The sequence below is a fragment of the Macrobrachium rosenbergii genome, chromosome 26 (genome assembly GCF_040412425.1).
Source record: "Macrobrachium rosenbergii isolate ZJJX-2024 chromosome 26, ASM4041242v1, whole genome shotgun sequence".
NCBI classification, from domain to species: domain Eukaryota; kingdom Metazoa; phylum Arthropoda; class Malacostraca; order Decapoda; family Palaemonidae; genus Macrobrachium; species Macrobrachium rosenbergii.
In genome coordinates, this window is record NC_089766.1 from 1,691,608 (window position 1) to 1,707,337 (window position 15,730).

The following is a 15,730-nucleotide window of genomic DNA, read 5'->3' on the forward strand; positions in this document are numbered from 1 at the left end:
GTATAGAAGTATGTACGACAAGACAGCGGGAATGAAAATATAAATGAGGAGATACTGTCCCACAGAAGTATGTACGACAAGCCAGGGGGATTGAAAATATAAATGAGGACATACTTACCCACTGGACAAGGCTTTGAACAACAAAAGTCACTGGATTCCCTGTCTTTTTGATTACTTCTACAGCTTTTTCATGGGTGGCCCCACGAAGATCGGTGCCTTCCACCTCCAGAATGCGGTCACCAGTCTGAAAAACCAAGTAGATTGTGAGAATGGTAACTGACAGTTATTCTACTCATGGCAGGCAATAACTGGCAAGTGACGATTATCCTACAAAACAAAAAAATAACAACTAACCTTGAGGTGTCCTCCTTTGCCCGCTGGAGAATCGGGCAACACATTCTTGATAAAAATTCCTGTCACGGAGGATCCAGACCAGCTGAGATCGACCTTGCCTCCAACAATGGAGATGCCGAGAGAGTTCTTGTCATCTCGCCTTACCTGAAAGAAGAATCATGTCCTTAATTACTGTCGTTCACATTATTACTGTACTATTGTTATTGTCATTACTCATACTTTTGTTATTATTATTCAGATGATACACGCCCTATTCATATGGAACAAGCCTACAGGGGCCACTGGCTTGAAATTCAAGCTTCCAAATAATATGGTGTTCACTTGAAAGACGTTACTGAAGATAATAGGAAATACAGAGAGAAATCAGTTATCAGAAATAAAAGATAAATTAATAAATTAATAGACTAATAGACAAAAATATAAATAATCAGTGGACTCGTTAAGAAGAAAGGGCAAAGAAGATAGGAACAGGAATACACACTGAAAAATAATGAATACTATACTGTATATAATCAATACCAAATTGCAGTATGAGGAAAAACATGAAAATATACTGAAATGCCAAAAAACTCCCTTGGACATTATTAATTCAAAATCACTCTTGGGACTATCATAATACTGCCATTATTATACAGTACATTAGTCTGATGAAATCATCAAATCATGTTTCTGACTCTTATACATACAGGGTTTGAAGACGACTCAGATGAATGCACAAATATGTTTATCTAAAATTTTGTATGTGGCCAACAGCATACTGTGATATAAATTTGACCTTTTATTATTATTATTATTATTATTATTATTATTATTAATTATTATTACAAAATCTACTAGGGCTTGCATGACGGCTGTGTGTTTAAAAGAGGTGACAACTGGAACAGGATAAAGTTCAAGAAGGTGGACAGCTAAGGAGGAAGAGACCAGAGGGTACAAATAGAGAGTAAATGTGTAAATAGAGAGAAAGAAGCATGTGATTCTGCAAAGGATCTTCTGTACAATCTGCAGTGTACCACAAAAGGCACTCCGTAAGTGGTACCTCTAAAATAGATAGTTTACCCAAATAATACTCTAAAATATACACAATCAGTCTGGTCTCTCTAGCTGTTAGTCTTAAAATAAAGTGCAATACCATATAGACTGAAAAAGATATTATGTACAATAAAACCGAATATAGTGAACCTGAAATTTTTAAAATATGACAAATCAATTACGACAAATACTTTAAAAAATATATAATCAAAGTCTGGTCTCTCTAGCTATCAGTCTTCAAATAACAATTACAACCATGTAGACTGAAAAGGATGAGACGTAAAGTACCTAAAACTGAATTTAATGAAACTGCAATTTAAAAAATACGGCAGACCAAGGACACACTGCTCACCTCAACAGTACGCTCTGGTCCCCAGTGTTTGCCATCCAGCATGGGACTTGAACTCGATGAGCGGCCCTCAGAAGGAGCAGCGGTAATACCCTGTTTATAGAAAACAACTGTTTAAAAAGGCCAATATACAAGTAACTATATACTGTATGCCAAGACACCATATTATTACTTGGACAGTATACCAGTAACTATATATAACTTAAGGAACTGAAATACAGGCATTACTCAAGTCAGGACACCAATTTTCGATAAGAAGTGCTGCACAGTTATATACACACTTGTCAGTTTCAGACTTATAAATATAGATGAGATATGATAACTGCCCCCTAATATTCACATACAAGATTCTTTTTCAAGTTAAAATTACACGAACAGATTTCCTAAGAAACATGTACGTCTAGACTGTGCTAAACATTAAATCATGACTCTAAACAGCAAAACTAATGCAGCATACGAAGGTAATTCAGAATGGGCACATGGTAAAACTCTAGGATATTAAATTTAATAAAAAACTGAACCTTGTGGTATTTTCATACTCACCACGAAATGAAATTATCTCCCTAACTTACTTCAGCAGAGCTAATATATAAATATTATAATTCTAGATCTTGTTTAGCTAAAGTACCCAAGACTTTTGATACAATAAAAAAAAACTGTTATACTTCTTAGACCTAATGGACTTCTGAAAATATAATAGGCCTAATAATTCCATTAGAAATACATTAACACATGAGATAAACTGTAATTTTCATAAGAGGAACACTTACCTACAAAAAACTTCCGGGAATACTTCAATAGAAATCTATTAATGACAAAAGCTTCATGTGTACAGATCTACTAACAGGAACCAAATAGAATGATAGGCTATGAACTAACGACCATCAACACTGGTTAAGTATCATAAAAGCATGCAATGTGTCATGCAATCAAAGTCTCAAGAGACAACATTCAAGAAATGGATTATAAAGTTTCCACAACAGAGAAAGGGGTTAGTTTCTGTTGCAACCATTTTATATTGTACCTAAGCTTGCATACTTAAATCTAATTCCTTTGATTTTGAAGATATATCAGGAAAAACTCCATGGTCAGCATTTTAATGAATAAAATACATTTCAGTTCTTCCACGCAATTATCCTGAAGCTAAATTTCTTCAGAGAAGTTTTAATTCTCTTTTGCATAATTCACTTTACAAGGACCTATGCAGAAAGTGAGCTTTGGAATAAAACTACATGTAAACACTTGCACAATCATTCAATTCTTCGTCAACTGCTTACATTTCAAGCTAGAGTCATGTATTCACCAAAGAGGACTATAAAGTACTTCTAAAACACTAATACAGTATGTATACAATAAAAAATGCAAAATGTAACTTTTTGTGAAATAAAACTACCTGTGAAATAAAAAAAAAAGCACTTTCATATTTTTTCTTAGGATTTGAAAATCATCCATCGGCTGAATAACTACTGAATTCAGTTAATTCTAAGTTTGCAATATAATTACAAAAATATAGAAAGCAGTTTTACACTTGGGACACCTACTCATGAAGAAATATTTGTACCTTTGTACAGGAAGCATTTCATACAACATGAGGAGATGAAGAAACACCACAGTATAATTTTAAACAATTAAAAATACAACAATCTGGCTCACTAGAGAATGAATTAGAGAACCAATGACGAGATGATCTCATTGAGAGATGAAAAAAGGAATTTGCAATTGCCTAAAAATGTCGAAGATTAGTTTGGAGAAAGGAAGAACACAGAAGTGGAACAATGGTCGAAAAAATATGTAACCTGGGAAAGATCAATAATAAAGAAAAGAAAGAGTAGATATGGACTTGGAAGTAATCTGAACAAAACTATGAATGACTATGTCTATAAGGCTTAGTAATAAACAAATCTCTTGTGGGTAAGTAGAGAGATATATGAGCATATGTTTTGACAATTCAGTATAAGGTTTAAGAAGTAAGAACAGGACTACTGAAAATAACTTAGAAAAGTCTTAACTCATCTCTAGGCCCAGGTCTAGGTCTGCTTATACTTTGTGAGTGTTTAAAGTTCTTCAATGACTCGTTACTTTTGCAATTTTTCATCTCTTGCCTTTTTCCATACTTTATGCGTTTCAGTTAAATACTACTTGCATGAAATAAATACTTTCGTACAGGGTGTTACTTCAAATCCCATCTAGAGACTGAAATATGAAAATTGCAGTCATCAATCTACAGTTACTTTCTCACTCAGACCATACATTACGAAACTTCTACCTGTATAAGTGAAACCAAACTACAGCACTGTGGGTAAGCTAAGCCAATCTTGACCAATACTCGTTAGTGAATACCAACTTTCGTACCAATCTTGTTTTTTTTAAAATCTACAGCAACAGCCCTTCTAAAATGCAAGGATGACATCGGTAGGTATTGCAATGTCAGCGAGGGTTTTGCAATAGCCTTTAGTCAGCAGTGAAAGGCATCATTTATCTGTTTATCGGTGTGAAAATATAGTCAATATATACCTCGTCTTCCATTTTGCTTATATGAACGTCAATAGTTAGTGAAGAGGAATACTAATGTCAGTCTTAGTACAGGAACTCTGAGGAGACAAATAAGTACTTGGTATACAATCTTTCAGACATATTTGACATAATGGATAATAATTGCTAATTGGTAATTGCTTTCATGAGAGATTATTGCCTTGAGCCTGACTGGATGACTATCACAGGAAAAACACACAATCTGAACTCCTTAAATACGTACAAGGGTGACTGAAGGAATCAATTTGAAAATGAACTTCAAAATGTACTACTTCACATGGAGAAAGGAATAATGGGAAAAAGACAATACATGGAAGAAAACAAACAATTTTCAAACATTATACAACTATAACCTAAAAGTTTAAAAGGAAAGGTACTGACATTCTATGGCAGTAATTTAACTATTTAGTTCTTCAAGGAAAGAACCACTGATGAATATTACGGTAGAATCTAGAGTCCAAAATGAAATAATACTGAAAGGTACCTGACAAATACAATAACAATGAACTATGTAGTAAAGTTAATTACTGAGAAATATTTAAGATTAACAGGAACTTGATACCCAAGCATTGTTAGCTGGCTGGCTTCATTCCTGCAATGTACAGTACTTCCAAGCTCGTTACAGAATAATCTTAGTGACCTAGCAGCTAAGTTGAATATACAGTACTACACTTGCTACTCGACAGTTGGAAAAGAAGTACTTGAAGTTCTATAATGATTCATAAATTTGTAGTCGTAGCACAAAAGAGCTGTATATCCCATATTCTTTGTTATGTTGTTCTTTAATTACTAAAGTTACCTTTAAAATAAGGACCTCAGCACCACATCAACACCTCCGATGTGGTTCCCTTACGTGAATACTGATTACTCATTCATAAAATAGTCTCAGCTCTTAGTTTTCGTGTTTAAAAGAGGCAAATCTTACTTCAAAATTGCTTTGATTAGGGAATCTGCTGCAGTTAATATCTGTGGAAATCTTGAGACATCTAATTCCAAATTCACTCCATATAAAAGTGAAGTTCTGATGAATTTAACTGTTTTAATATTGCACAATGAAGGCGAACAAAGTGTAGGATATTTAGGCCACCTATAAAGTAGAGATTCCAGCAGCTCTAAGGCTCAAGGCTACTCAAAGAATCCTCCTTGAGATACACCACTACAGTGAACTTACATAAGTATGGGTCCAACATGTTCCAACAACTGTATCAACTTCATATACTTCTGGAACGAACATTTGATTTTTTGAACAAGAGGGTTTTATTAAAATTTCTTCAAAGGTTTAACGGAACATCTCATTGCTGAATTATAAATCATCTGTACTGGTGTTCCTCAGGGCTCGGATCTCTTGCTATTTTTGACTTCCTTTTCAAAACGACCTTTGTCACCTTGCATCTCCTATTCATGATTTTGACAGTGATTTAATTTCCAAATTCTATATTCCTTTTTTTTCAGTGCACCAGGCATGGTCTAGAACAAATCGTTAGGTTTCCTGAACAACTGGTTTTTGCAAATAAAATTTAAACTTAAGACTTACAACCCACAAAGAATTTGCTCCACATTACTCACCAACAGCTAACTCACTCATTAGCTACTAATCAATTTTGGATATGATAACAGCTCAGACTGCAAAAAATTCTCATGTTTCAAAAGAGACGTTTGTCTATGAATGTATGAGAGATGAATGATATCCTGATATATTTTCAATGCACAGGAATCAGTTGAGATAAGTTCATGAGGCAAGCAACAACAATGGCCAGAATCAGCCACACGAAGTATCCACACCTCAGGTTACTCAAAAGTAAATGATGACAAGCTCTCAGATATAAAACTGAACACCAACAGAATTAAAATTACAACTGGATTTCTGACCAAAATAATGACTAAAATTACACCTAAACTATGATGTCAAAGGCAGTCGTTTCCTCAAATTAAACCTGAAGCAGTCTACAGTGTCCTACCTATCTGGAAAAAGTGAAATATTTGTGTAAATCAATACAATTTGCATCTAGCAAAATCCCATCACTTAAACTACTGAGAACCCATTTTACCTGGATGTCTGTCATCAGACTACCTTCGAGAACATATATGAAATTTTTAATCAGTGAGGGAAACATGCCTGGAAAAAAACAAATGCATTCCTGATTTTCACAGTTCAGTACACTGGCAATCTGCTTCACAGTAATAGTTTATGTCAACTGTTAGATACATGTTACTGACATTCCTGGCCTACAACACCAAACTAAGGGAAGCAGAATTCAAGTAACTACATAAATAACACAATCACAACCATTTACACGTACCTACTGGGTATAGTGCATGTAATATACAGTACTGGACAGTAAGAAGCCTAATCATTGCTGGAAAGAGTTACCACTACCTACTTAACAGAAATCCAGCTATCCAAGAATTACTCTATTGTATTTGACTATTTATAAAAGCTAAAGAAAGTTTAAAAGCAAGGCTGTCTATCTTTGCAACAACAAAAATGTCCAAACGCTACTAGCATCATGCAAAGTGCAAGCATGCCTTGTAAATTAAGTAAATGCATTAGTTTTAAAATGCTGATCCTGAAAATGTTAATAAAAATAACATTCAATAAACAATTCTCTATGAGTTTATCCCATGAAGACAATTTTCACGTTTTGTCTTGATCTTAAAAAACATTATCAACATTATTGCTGAGAAGAGCTATCACAAATAATTCCACAGAAATGATACATCAAAGGGAAATTTACAAGGAAGCATCGCTCAGGCCTAGCAAACTTGCGACAATCAGAGACAGAGCAAAATGGCAGCCTCCAAGCTCTTCTACAACACAGTCAAAGCAGAGCTACGAAAAACTCCTACAAGAGCTACAAGAGAGGGTGTCCAAGAAAACCTTACTACCTGTGTGACTGTCATATTTGATTTAGTAGAGGTAGAGAGAGAAGAAACGGTGACTGAAACGGTAGTGGTCGCTGTAACGACAGAAGTTACGGCTGCTTTGTCGGTTGTGGTTGTGGTAGTTATAGATGGCACGTGATTACTTTCTAAGGTTAGACTGGAATGAGAAACTAAAGTTGTTTGTCTGTATGTATCACTAACGGGGGAAGGATCTGTAGTTACACTTTCGAATCCTCTGGGCGGAGGATGCGCATTGACAAACTCGTCTTCACTGGAAGTCAAGCGACCTGGTAAGTACAGAGGCTTACTTTCACTCTTGCTAGCTAGAGAAGAAGTGTCTTCGCGTCCTAAATGATCACCACTGCTAGGCCTAGTAGGCTGGTTAAGTTCTACGCGTTCGGGTGGGATCAGATGCTCCTGGGCCAAGTAAACTGAATCAGGGATAATCTCACTGTACTGCCTCTCGAAATGGGGAGTTATTATCTTAGAAGTCTCATCAAAGGACCTAGAAGACGCTATGGAACGTTTTTGAACGACACTTTCAACATCGGTAATATGAGCTACCACCAATCTCGCACTGGGTGGGTTGAGGTCGTCAGATAGTACGTCACTCACGGAATGTCGATCAGAATCACACTCGACGAACAGAGAGCTACTTCTCTCGGCACTGGAGTCTGAAGATTCACTTTGCTGTTCACTTTTCCCTTTGGACTCTGCAAACCTAACTAATCTCAAAGACGATTGCCGCTGAAGGTTCGAAGAAGCACCACTAGAAAGGTCTAAGTTATCTTGAGTTTGATTGACACACTCCTCTACACCAGGTAAATTATTCCCTACACGATTATTTGGTAAATATTGGTTAGTAAAACAAGGCTCGTGAGTTCCAGTTAGTATATGAAGGTTAGTAATATTTTCAGGATTAGTATACGGAAAAGTACCACCACCCCCAGGGGGCCTGCCAGAAGAACTTACACCTTCTCCTTGGAGTACTCCTAAAACCTCGTGGTCTTCCGCCTCCGCCTCTAAGCCTACTTTGGAGGTGAAGTGCGTCGGGGCTTCTGAGACGTTCTTGAAGGTGATAGTGAAAGGCCCCTCTTCACTGTCATCAACTAGCTTCCTCTCCGGTGGCTCTTCACTACCACCAGCATGAACCGAAGAAACTGGTGATGATTCTTCGTGGTGCGACTCAGCGAGGGTGTCACTAAGGGCGTGCTTGATGTTGATGACGGTGCGTCCGGCACTCTCGTTTTCCAGGTGCTGACCCTGTGGTAGGCTGGTGACTGAGCCTAGTAAATCTTCCTGGCTTGGGTCACGCGACCTTATATCTTTAGTGATGAAGGATGGGGCAGTTATGGAGCGAGTCAAGTCACTGCTGTACCCTATTCCACCTTCATCCTCCGAGCTGTCTCCTCGAGGTACGTAAGGGGACCTGTCGGATAAAGAGGAATTTAGGAATACTTTGAAAGAGTCATAAACTGACACAAAGTGGGGCTGATGCAGCAAAATTTAAGTTGAAATTATGTCAGAGGGGAAAAATTACGAAGTATTTTAACTGTTTCGTTATATCAGTGGATTTATATACATGATTTTACGAGGAGTGAAAATTGCAAGAACATCATAATAAGACTTTCCTCATGGCAAAAAAGTTTTCTGGAGCAACAAGCTAAACACCTAAACATGCATCATATCCAGTTTTCTAGCTCTGGAATCATGCAAAGTGAGACAATGCAATGTTTCTAAGCACAGAAAGTATCTGAAAACCTTAAAACTACTGTAGTAGTTCACTTAGAATCCTTATTCCACTTCACTGCCCCCAGTCTCTCTAAAAATAAATTTTGCAGCATTTTCCTATCACAGTTTACAAAGGAAAAACTAAGAGTCAAATTAAACTATGAACTGTATACCTGTAGTCATACACTACATGCATAAATCAAGCACACAGAGAGAGGAATGCCGTTTCAAATCGACCTATCAAAAAAATGAAATAAATAAAACTCCCCCTCAGCAATGGAAAGCCATAGACAATACACATGTCAGCAAAGAAGAGATTACAACCACTGCCTAATACAATTTCTCAAATTCCACATCTGATTTGTCACAGATGCTATGTCACAGAATATTTCTCACTTTACCCTACACCTAATTTCAGCTATCACAAATGAGTTGGAGGTCTATTAATGCTAAAGTCTTAAAGATTATCCTAGCTTCTCAAAGACAATGTCAGATAAGTGTTTCATGATGACAGAACATCAAATATGACATTTAAACACAAAATTTAATGACTGCAGGTTATGTTCAATGTAAGGTCACAAGGCAGGTGAGTAAATGTTTTCTTACATTGTGCTAGAATTAAATGAAATATATAGGGTGCATATATTGCAAAAAAAATTTGTGTTTGTGCCATCTTCAACCTATCAATTTTTCCCCTCAACTCTAAATTTCCAAAAACATGATGCCTCAATTTACAATCAAACAAAACCACCTCATTCCATCTATCACTCAGTAATCCTCAATCTTTGTCCTCTACCGTAAAACTACAGCTGACATGACCTCAGTAACTAAATACGCATGCTGCAGAATACCACACACCTCTACAGCTAGGAAAATTAAAACCAAACACAAAACTGAACGATGCATCTAACAAAAAAGGGAACAGTTATCTATCTACGATGCAAACATCTCCATAACACGGTGATCATAACAGACACAGGCAAATTATCCTCTTGTTGTGATGCAGTGACAAAACATTTGCATAGGAGAGGGTACGGTTTATTTAATTCCTAGATACATCTGCTTGGTACATATAAAAATACGGCAGAACCTCTGCCTCTTTAAGACAGAAAAGAGTATAGTACATTTAGTTTCAACAGGACTTTACTGGGTTTTTATTTTATCCACGTCATTGCGTTAGTTAGCTGCAGGACTTAAGTGATTGATGTGACATTCAAAATACTTTTCATTCTAAGACTACTGATTTGGTAAAATGCCCAAACTTCTTGTACAAACGCAGAGACCTGCACTGGACAGAGTGATTGTTGTATATTAATAGCTCATTATATTTTTAACCAAAGGATCTACCTAAAATATGATGTGCCTATCCGACTGAAAAAATCCAATTACGTACTTGACAAGATATATATGCAGTACTGCTGAGAAATAAGCTTAACAAGAATATGGCCTACATTTTGATTTTCTGAAAATAATCAGTGTTTTAATAACCTAACAAAACTCTGCACCTTACCAGTTTCATTAATACTGGAATATCTAAACCATTACTTAACAATAACTTAACTGACCGTTCCATAAATCAGTATGCTTCAGCTTTATGCTTGACTTAAGAAACTTACTGATTATTTAAACTTCCTGAAAATTAACTGGACGCTGAATGATATCTGGCAATAAACTACACGCAGCTGCCAATGCTATTCAGCAGAGAAGTCCCCCCAAAACAAGATGTTAAGTACCTATATATTTCCTCTTTAAGAAGCATACAATTTTTAGCCACAGGCATGAACAATGCAAATGGTGGAAAAAAAAATAGTGTACTGTACAGTGTACAGCAGCAATGGCAATCCCATGCAAAAAAAAAAATCATGGAAAAGTTTTTTTACAACGTTTTTTTACATCAGAGATAGTCAGCGGGAGGTTATCTTGCAAACGAACGAGAAGAACGATGAATGCTTGCAAATGGCAACATGTCTCAAGGCTCAGGGTGCATAGTTCATTAGTACGTACAGGACTTTACGAGGCACCACTGAAAACATGATGGCTGATGGATCACCATATCTACAGTGACATGCACTTTCATTTACCACATCTGATGATTAAGCAGTGTTATGCGATAACAGTCCAACTAGGCTTTCTTGCCTCATACAACAATGCAAAACATTTTAAATCAGATAAAGAAACTTTATGAAATAATCAAATCAAGCAAAAACAATTGACAATAAATGAAAAATGTAAATTTGATCTGAAACAGAAATTTTGAAATGTTCTGGTCTTGTGGTTAACAGAATTCGTTCCTCAACATGTGACGGAAAAAGTATAATTTTAAACGCAACCCTAATATAGAAGTCGACTGCCTGCTTCGTAACAAGAGAATAAAGTATAGTATATGGTATTCGGTGGACACCAAGACAAAAGTTTGATATTAAAACACCAAGAAGTTCGAATTCAATAAGATATAGCTAAATTACTCAACTTTTTTCTTTCTATAAATCTAAAAAAAAAAAAATATAGACTAAGAACCATAGGTACTGTATTACTGTCAGAACCCTATCTAGAGTGAAGATTCCCTCTCAAAAAGGACCTAACCAGTAGGCCTTCTGCTCGTCGAAAGGTACATTTCAGTCCTAAAAATGTTTGGAATGCTGATCATTATTTGATTAAATCATTATATAAAATCACATTCTGTGAGCAGCATCAGATGAGTTTTGCATCTGCTCAATTTTTATCATTTCCATCTAGTATTCACTTTGGCATCTTTCCTCCTAATTCTTCAATTTAATCAAATTTATCTTACGACAAATCTTGCCTCTGATAAAATACCATTTGGGCCCAGCAGTCCGGAAGTTTAGGAGTGTAACTCGGCTGTCTAGGTAAACTACAATGATAAAAATTCCATTATCATAGTCTAGTCCATTTGTGTTTAATGTGCATATAACATTCAGAAGTTTTTTTTTTACTGCAAAGTACATGACCTAAGATTACAACATGGCAATCTCCTCTGCTCAGATTGCTCATACATCAATAATACTGGAGGTAATCATTTAACCATGCATAAAAATTCAGTGTGAAGTCTGGTCAAGGCTCATGAATACAGAGGGAGATACAAAAGTTAAAACTGTAAGTGTCCTGTACGATAAAAACATGGGGTCTACACTGCAATCATATGTATTGAATTTTTCTTTAATATAACCTACAAATATGTAAAGTAACTATTGTTATAAAGCAGTTTTCTAGAGTAAAATAGGTTGAGAATGCTCTAGTTTCTTTATTGATGAGGAATGGGAATGATAATAATATTTTTCTGATGCTGGGCCTACTTGCTAGGGCTCTCTAACAGCTATGTGATTTGTGTCCGGCTAAAATACACAGACGCTTAGTATTAAAGAAAACAAGCCTCATGTTTTATTTAAGATAGTAAATTATGGAATGGAGACATTTTTATCGTTCTCCAAATTAGTATATGAATTTCATAATGCTTTTATACATAATTATAAGCAAATTTTATGCATATATTCATGTAGGTTTAGTAATTTCATATTTAATTTCATCCGCACTTCAACCCACAGAATGAACTCCTGGGGATACTGGCCAGTAATATAAGCATACCAAAATATAAACAAGTCAGATCTGCAACAAATTCTTGAAAAGTTACACACAAACAAGACGCTTTTCAAGTACTGTAGCGTACTGTAACTCTGGTACCTTTCTGACGTGCGCTCGAGCTTAATCAGTTTTTCCAGGGGCGTGATAAAAACTGAACTTCTGCCTAAACAAAACAAGTAACATCTCAAATCTATCAAGACACAGAAGAATCAAAGAGGAATAGTACGGGTAAAATTGAACCATGCCTGTAGAGACGCACACGCTGGGCATTGCATTATACACGTAGGAGTGAAGTATAGATGAGGTATGCCCTTATTCAAAACACACACGCGCACACACACACACAGGCACGTACATCCAAGAACAGATAAAAAACAGGAAAACGAGAATGTGAGAATGAAGAAGAAGAAGAAGAAGAAGCAGCAGGTGATTGGGAAGATGACACAGTAGGTCACACCGAGTAGTGGATGACAACAACAAGATTAAGCATCAGCAGCATCTGAGGAGGAGGAGGAGGAGGAGGAGGAGGAGGAGGAGGCCGCGCGCAAGCACGCAGAAGCGTAAGAGACAGCGTTTAGGCTCGTTACAACTTACCGATAGTACTTGGGGAAGATCCTGCATAAGCCACGGAATAAGAAAATAACGAGTGAGATGGCGGGAGGGACCAGAGTGGAGGAAAAGTGGCATTTTTGGGGGATATGAGGCAGCTTTTACTAACATTTTAGGGGGAGATCAAATCTATCAGTGGCCTCTTTCACCAAAACCAAGTAAATAAATCTTTCCATTTGCATTTAAAATATATCGTAGATATAGAGGGGTGCTTCCTGACAAAATAGACCAATATATAAAATATCCTACTCGATATTTCTAGCACCTGTAAATACTGTAGATATTACTCTTAAGCAAATTACAGGAAAGTATACTGTTCTGTAAAGTCAAATGTTTAAGCTAGAGGCATAAAATCATCTATACACTGCCTAGGAGTTCCAAAAAATCTTAAGAAAACATTGAAACATAAGAAAGCAGCATCAAAACTAATAAGATTTCCTCATCACATCTGTAACTCAGGCAAGAGATGGCATACCTTAAAAGCGCCCTTGTTTTTATTTAATAAGTGAATTACTAAGGGCTTCAAATTTTATAGCTACTCCAGATACATAATGATAATGGGAAAAAAAGGATCAATTACAAAATTTAAATTGACATTTAGAAATGTGACAATGTAAGAATTGCTATAAAAACCAAACTTTTTGGGAAAAAGGGGATCAGAATCCTTTCAATTCATGACGAATTTAAACGCAACCATTTTCTGCCAATCACAATTTTCTGTCAAATTCTCGGAAAAATAAACAAACAATAAACATAACCAAACCTGAAATCCCAAACTGGAAACACTAATAAAAAAAAGAGAAATTTATATACAAACAAAACGACAAAGAAAGACTTTCTCAAAGTGTACTGTACAAGATGAGTGGAGAAAGTAAACAAGGGTGAATTTTCCACACTGTGAAACAAGACTCATAACCACGAGAAGGGGGAGGGGGGGAAACATTTGTGTGTCATGACAGTGTACTGAAATCGAGCTGCTGAAAAAGTGCAAGAGAAATCAATCACTGATTTGCTGTAGCACCGTGCAGTACCACTGAACTCACTCTGGCAAAAGTCATAGACAAGTTTTAACTCCAGTTGCATTTGATCCAGTCATTAGCTCCAGAAAGGGTTATAAACATACAGTAGGAGTTTCAGAATGCAAGGCGAGCTTTAAAAATAACCCTGACAGACAGAATACAATGTAATTTTGCACATTTTATAGACACTTTGTCCCCTTGGAAACTTTGTACAGAAGATAATATTGAAAGAACAATGTAATAAATTAAAACAATTATAATGAGACAGTGAAACAAGGCTATAATACTGAATACATACAGAATATACATTACTTTTCAGTTATGAAACTATCAAATAATCACTGGGACAATATTTTATATTTTTAAAGAACTCACCAAATGTAATAACCTACTCTGCACTCCATGAAGTAATGGTAAATGACATAATTTTAGATGCAGTTATACAAACAACTTATCTACCCAAATTCATTACTTGGAAAATCGCACTTACAAAGTAATATTTTCAACACAGAAAACGGGCCACTGAAAATTTATATCCCAATAACATCTGAAGAGGATATGAAAACTTTCTTCAAAAAGGATATTTTAACAAAATGTTAATGAAACTGATGACTATCAAAACCACCTCTACAAATTATGATATATGGATAAGGAAACTGCTTCAAACTTTGTAATTTGGATTAAATTGAGGTGTGGACTACATTCACCTTAGTACAAGACAGGTAAAACTGGAAAGATGGAATTTACAGTTGCCATAATCCCTTGAACAAACCTAGATTAATAGAAACACTGCTTCGAAAACTTACAACTAAGCATAACGGTCCCCATTTGGTAAGGTTTTATTTTAACTCTGCAAATTGTAACGAGAGTGATTCTTATTACAGCAGAAGCAATGAAGAATTCTGCCTTTACAGCTACCACAGAGGGAAAAAAACTCACCCAAAATGACCTATCTCGACATGGGACCAACTAAATATTTGATACCTTTGATTTCTCAAATTGCTTTCAACACTGGAATTAGAATCATCACAACTTGAGCAAGTGAAAAATACCACAATAACTCTATTAAGCTAAATATAACATGACTGATAAACACATCAGGGCTTCCTCAGTTCGTCGAAAGTAACTTATTTTGAAAATTTCCCTGCAACATCCTTTTTGTGACCACTCAGCAAAGAAGGTGACAATTCAGTCGGAATGAACAAAAATGAGCAAAAACCCAAATAACTTGAATGAATTGGCTCATGCACACTGTGGACAATTGAAACTGATCGGCAATGCTGCTAAAACTATATGAATTGTTAAATTTTCCCCTAATGGGCCACTTCAAGTTATGAAGTGAGTAAAATTCGGCAATCCAACATACAAGGTTCACATACTTTTATATCTGCTGCAAAATCTAAATTCAAGTTAGGCAAATACTTGCCAAGACTTAGTCACTAAATGAGAGTTCTTTTACGACTGTATTATGTTGAAATGGAGTGCCTGTCTGTGAGAGAAGACTGAATTTGTTGTAGTTCTAAACATTAAGCTACATTTACTGCATGACAGCCACTTGCCATGTAGTCATCAAGTTTGCTAAAACATTTTTTCATTTTTTTTCTGTATAAGTAACCTACCT

The 15,730-nt window shown here is 35.9% G+C and overlaps 1 protein-coding gene across 1 annotated transcript in view; it reads right to left on the bottom strand.

Moving 5' to 3' along the window:
* LOC136852679 (multiple PDZ domain protein-like) overlaps positions 1-15,730 on the bottom strand; it is a 1,083,224-nt gene that overhangs the window by 215,298 nt on the left and 852,196 nt on the right. The window contains 5 exon segments of the mRNA XM_067127591.1: positions 119-244; positions 355-498; positions 1,739-1,828; positions 8,123-8,579; positions 13,076-13,096. Of these exon segments, the coding sequence (XP_066983692.1) occupies positions 119-244; positions 355-498; positions 1,739-1,828; positions 8,123-8,579; positions 13,076-13,096 (838 nt within the window).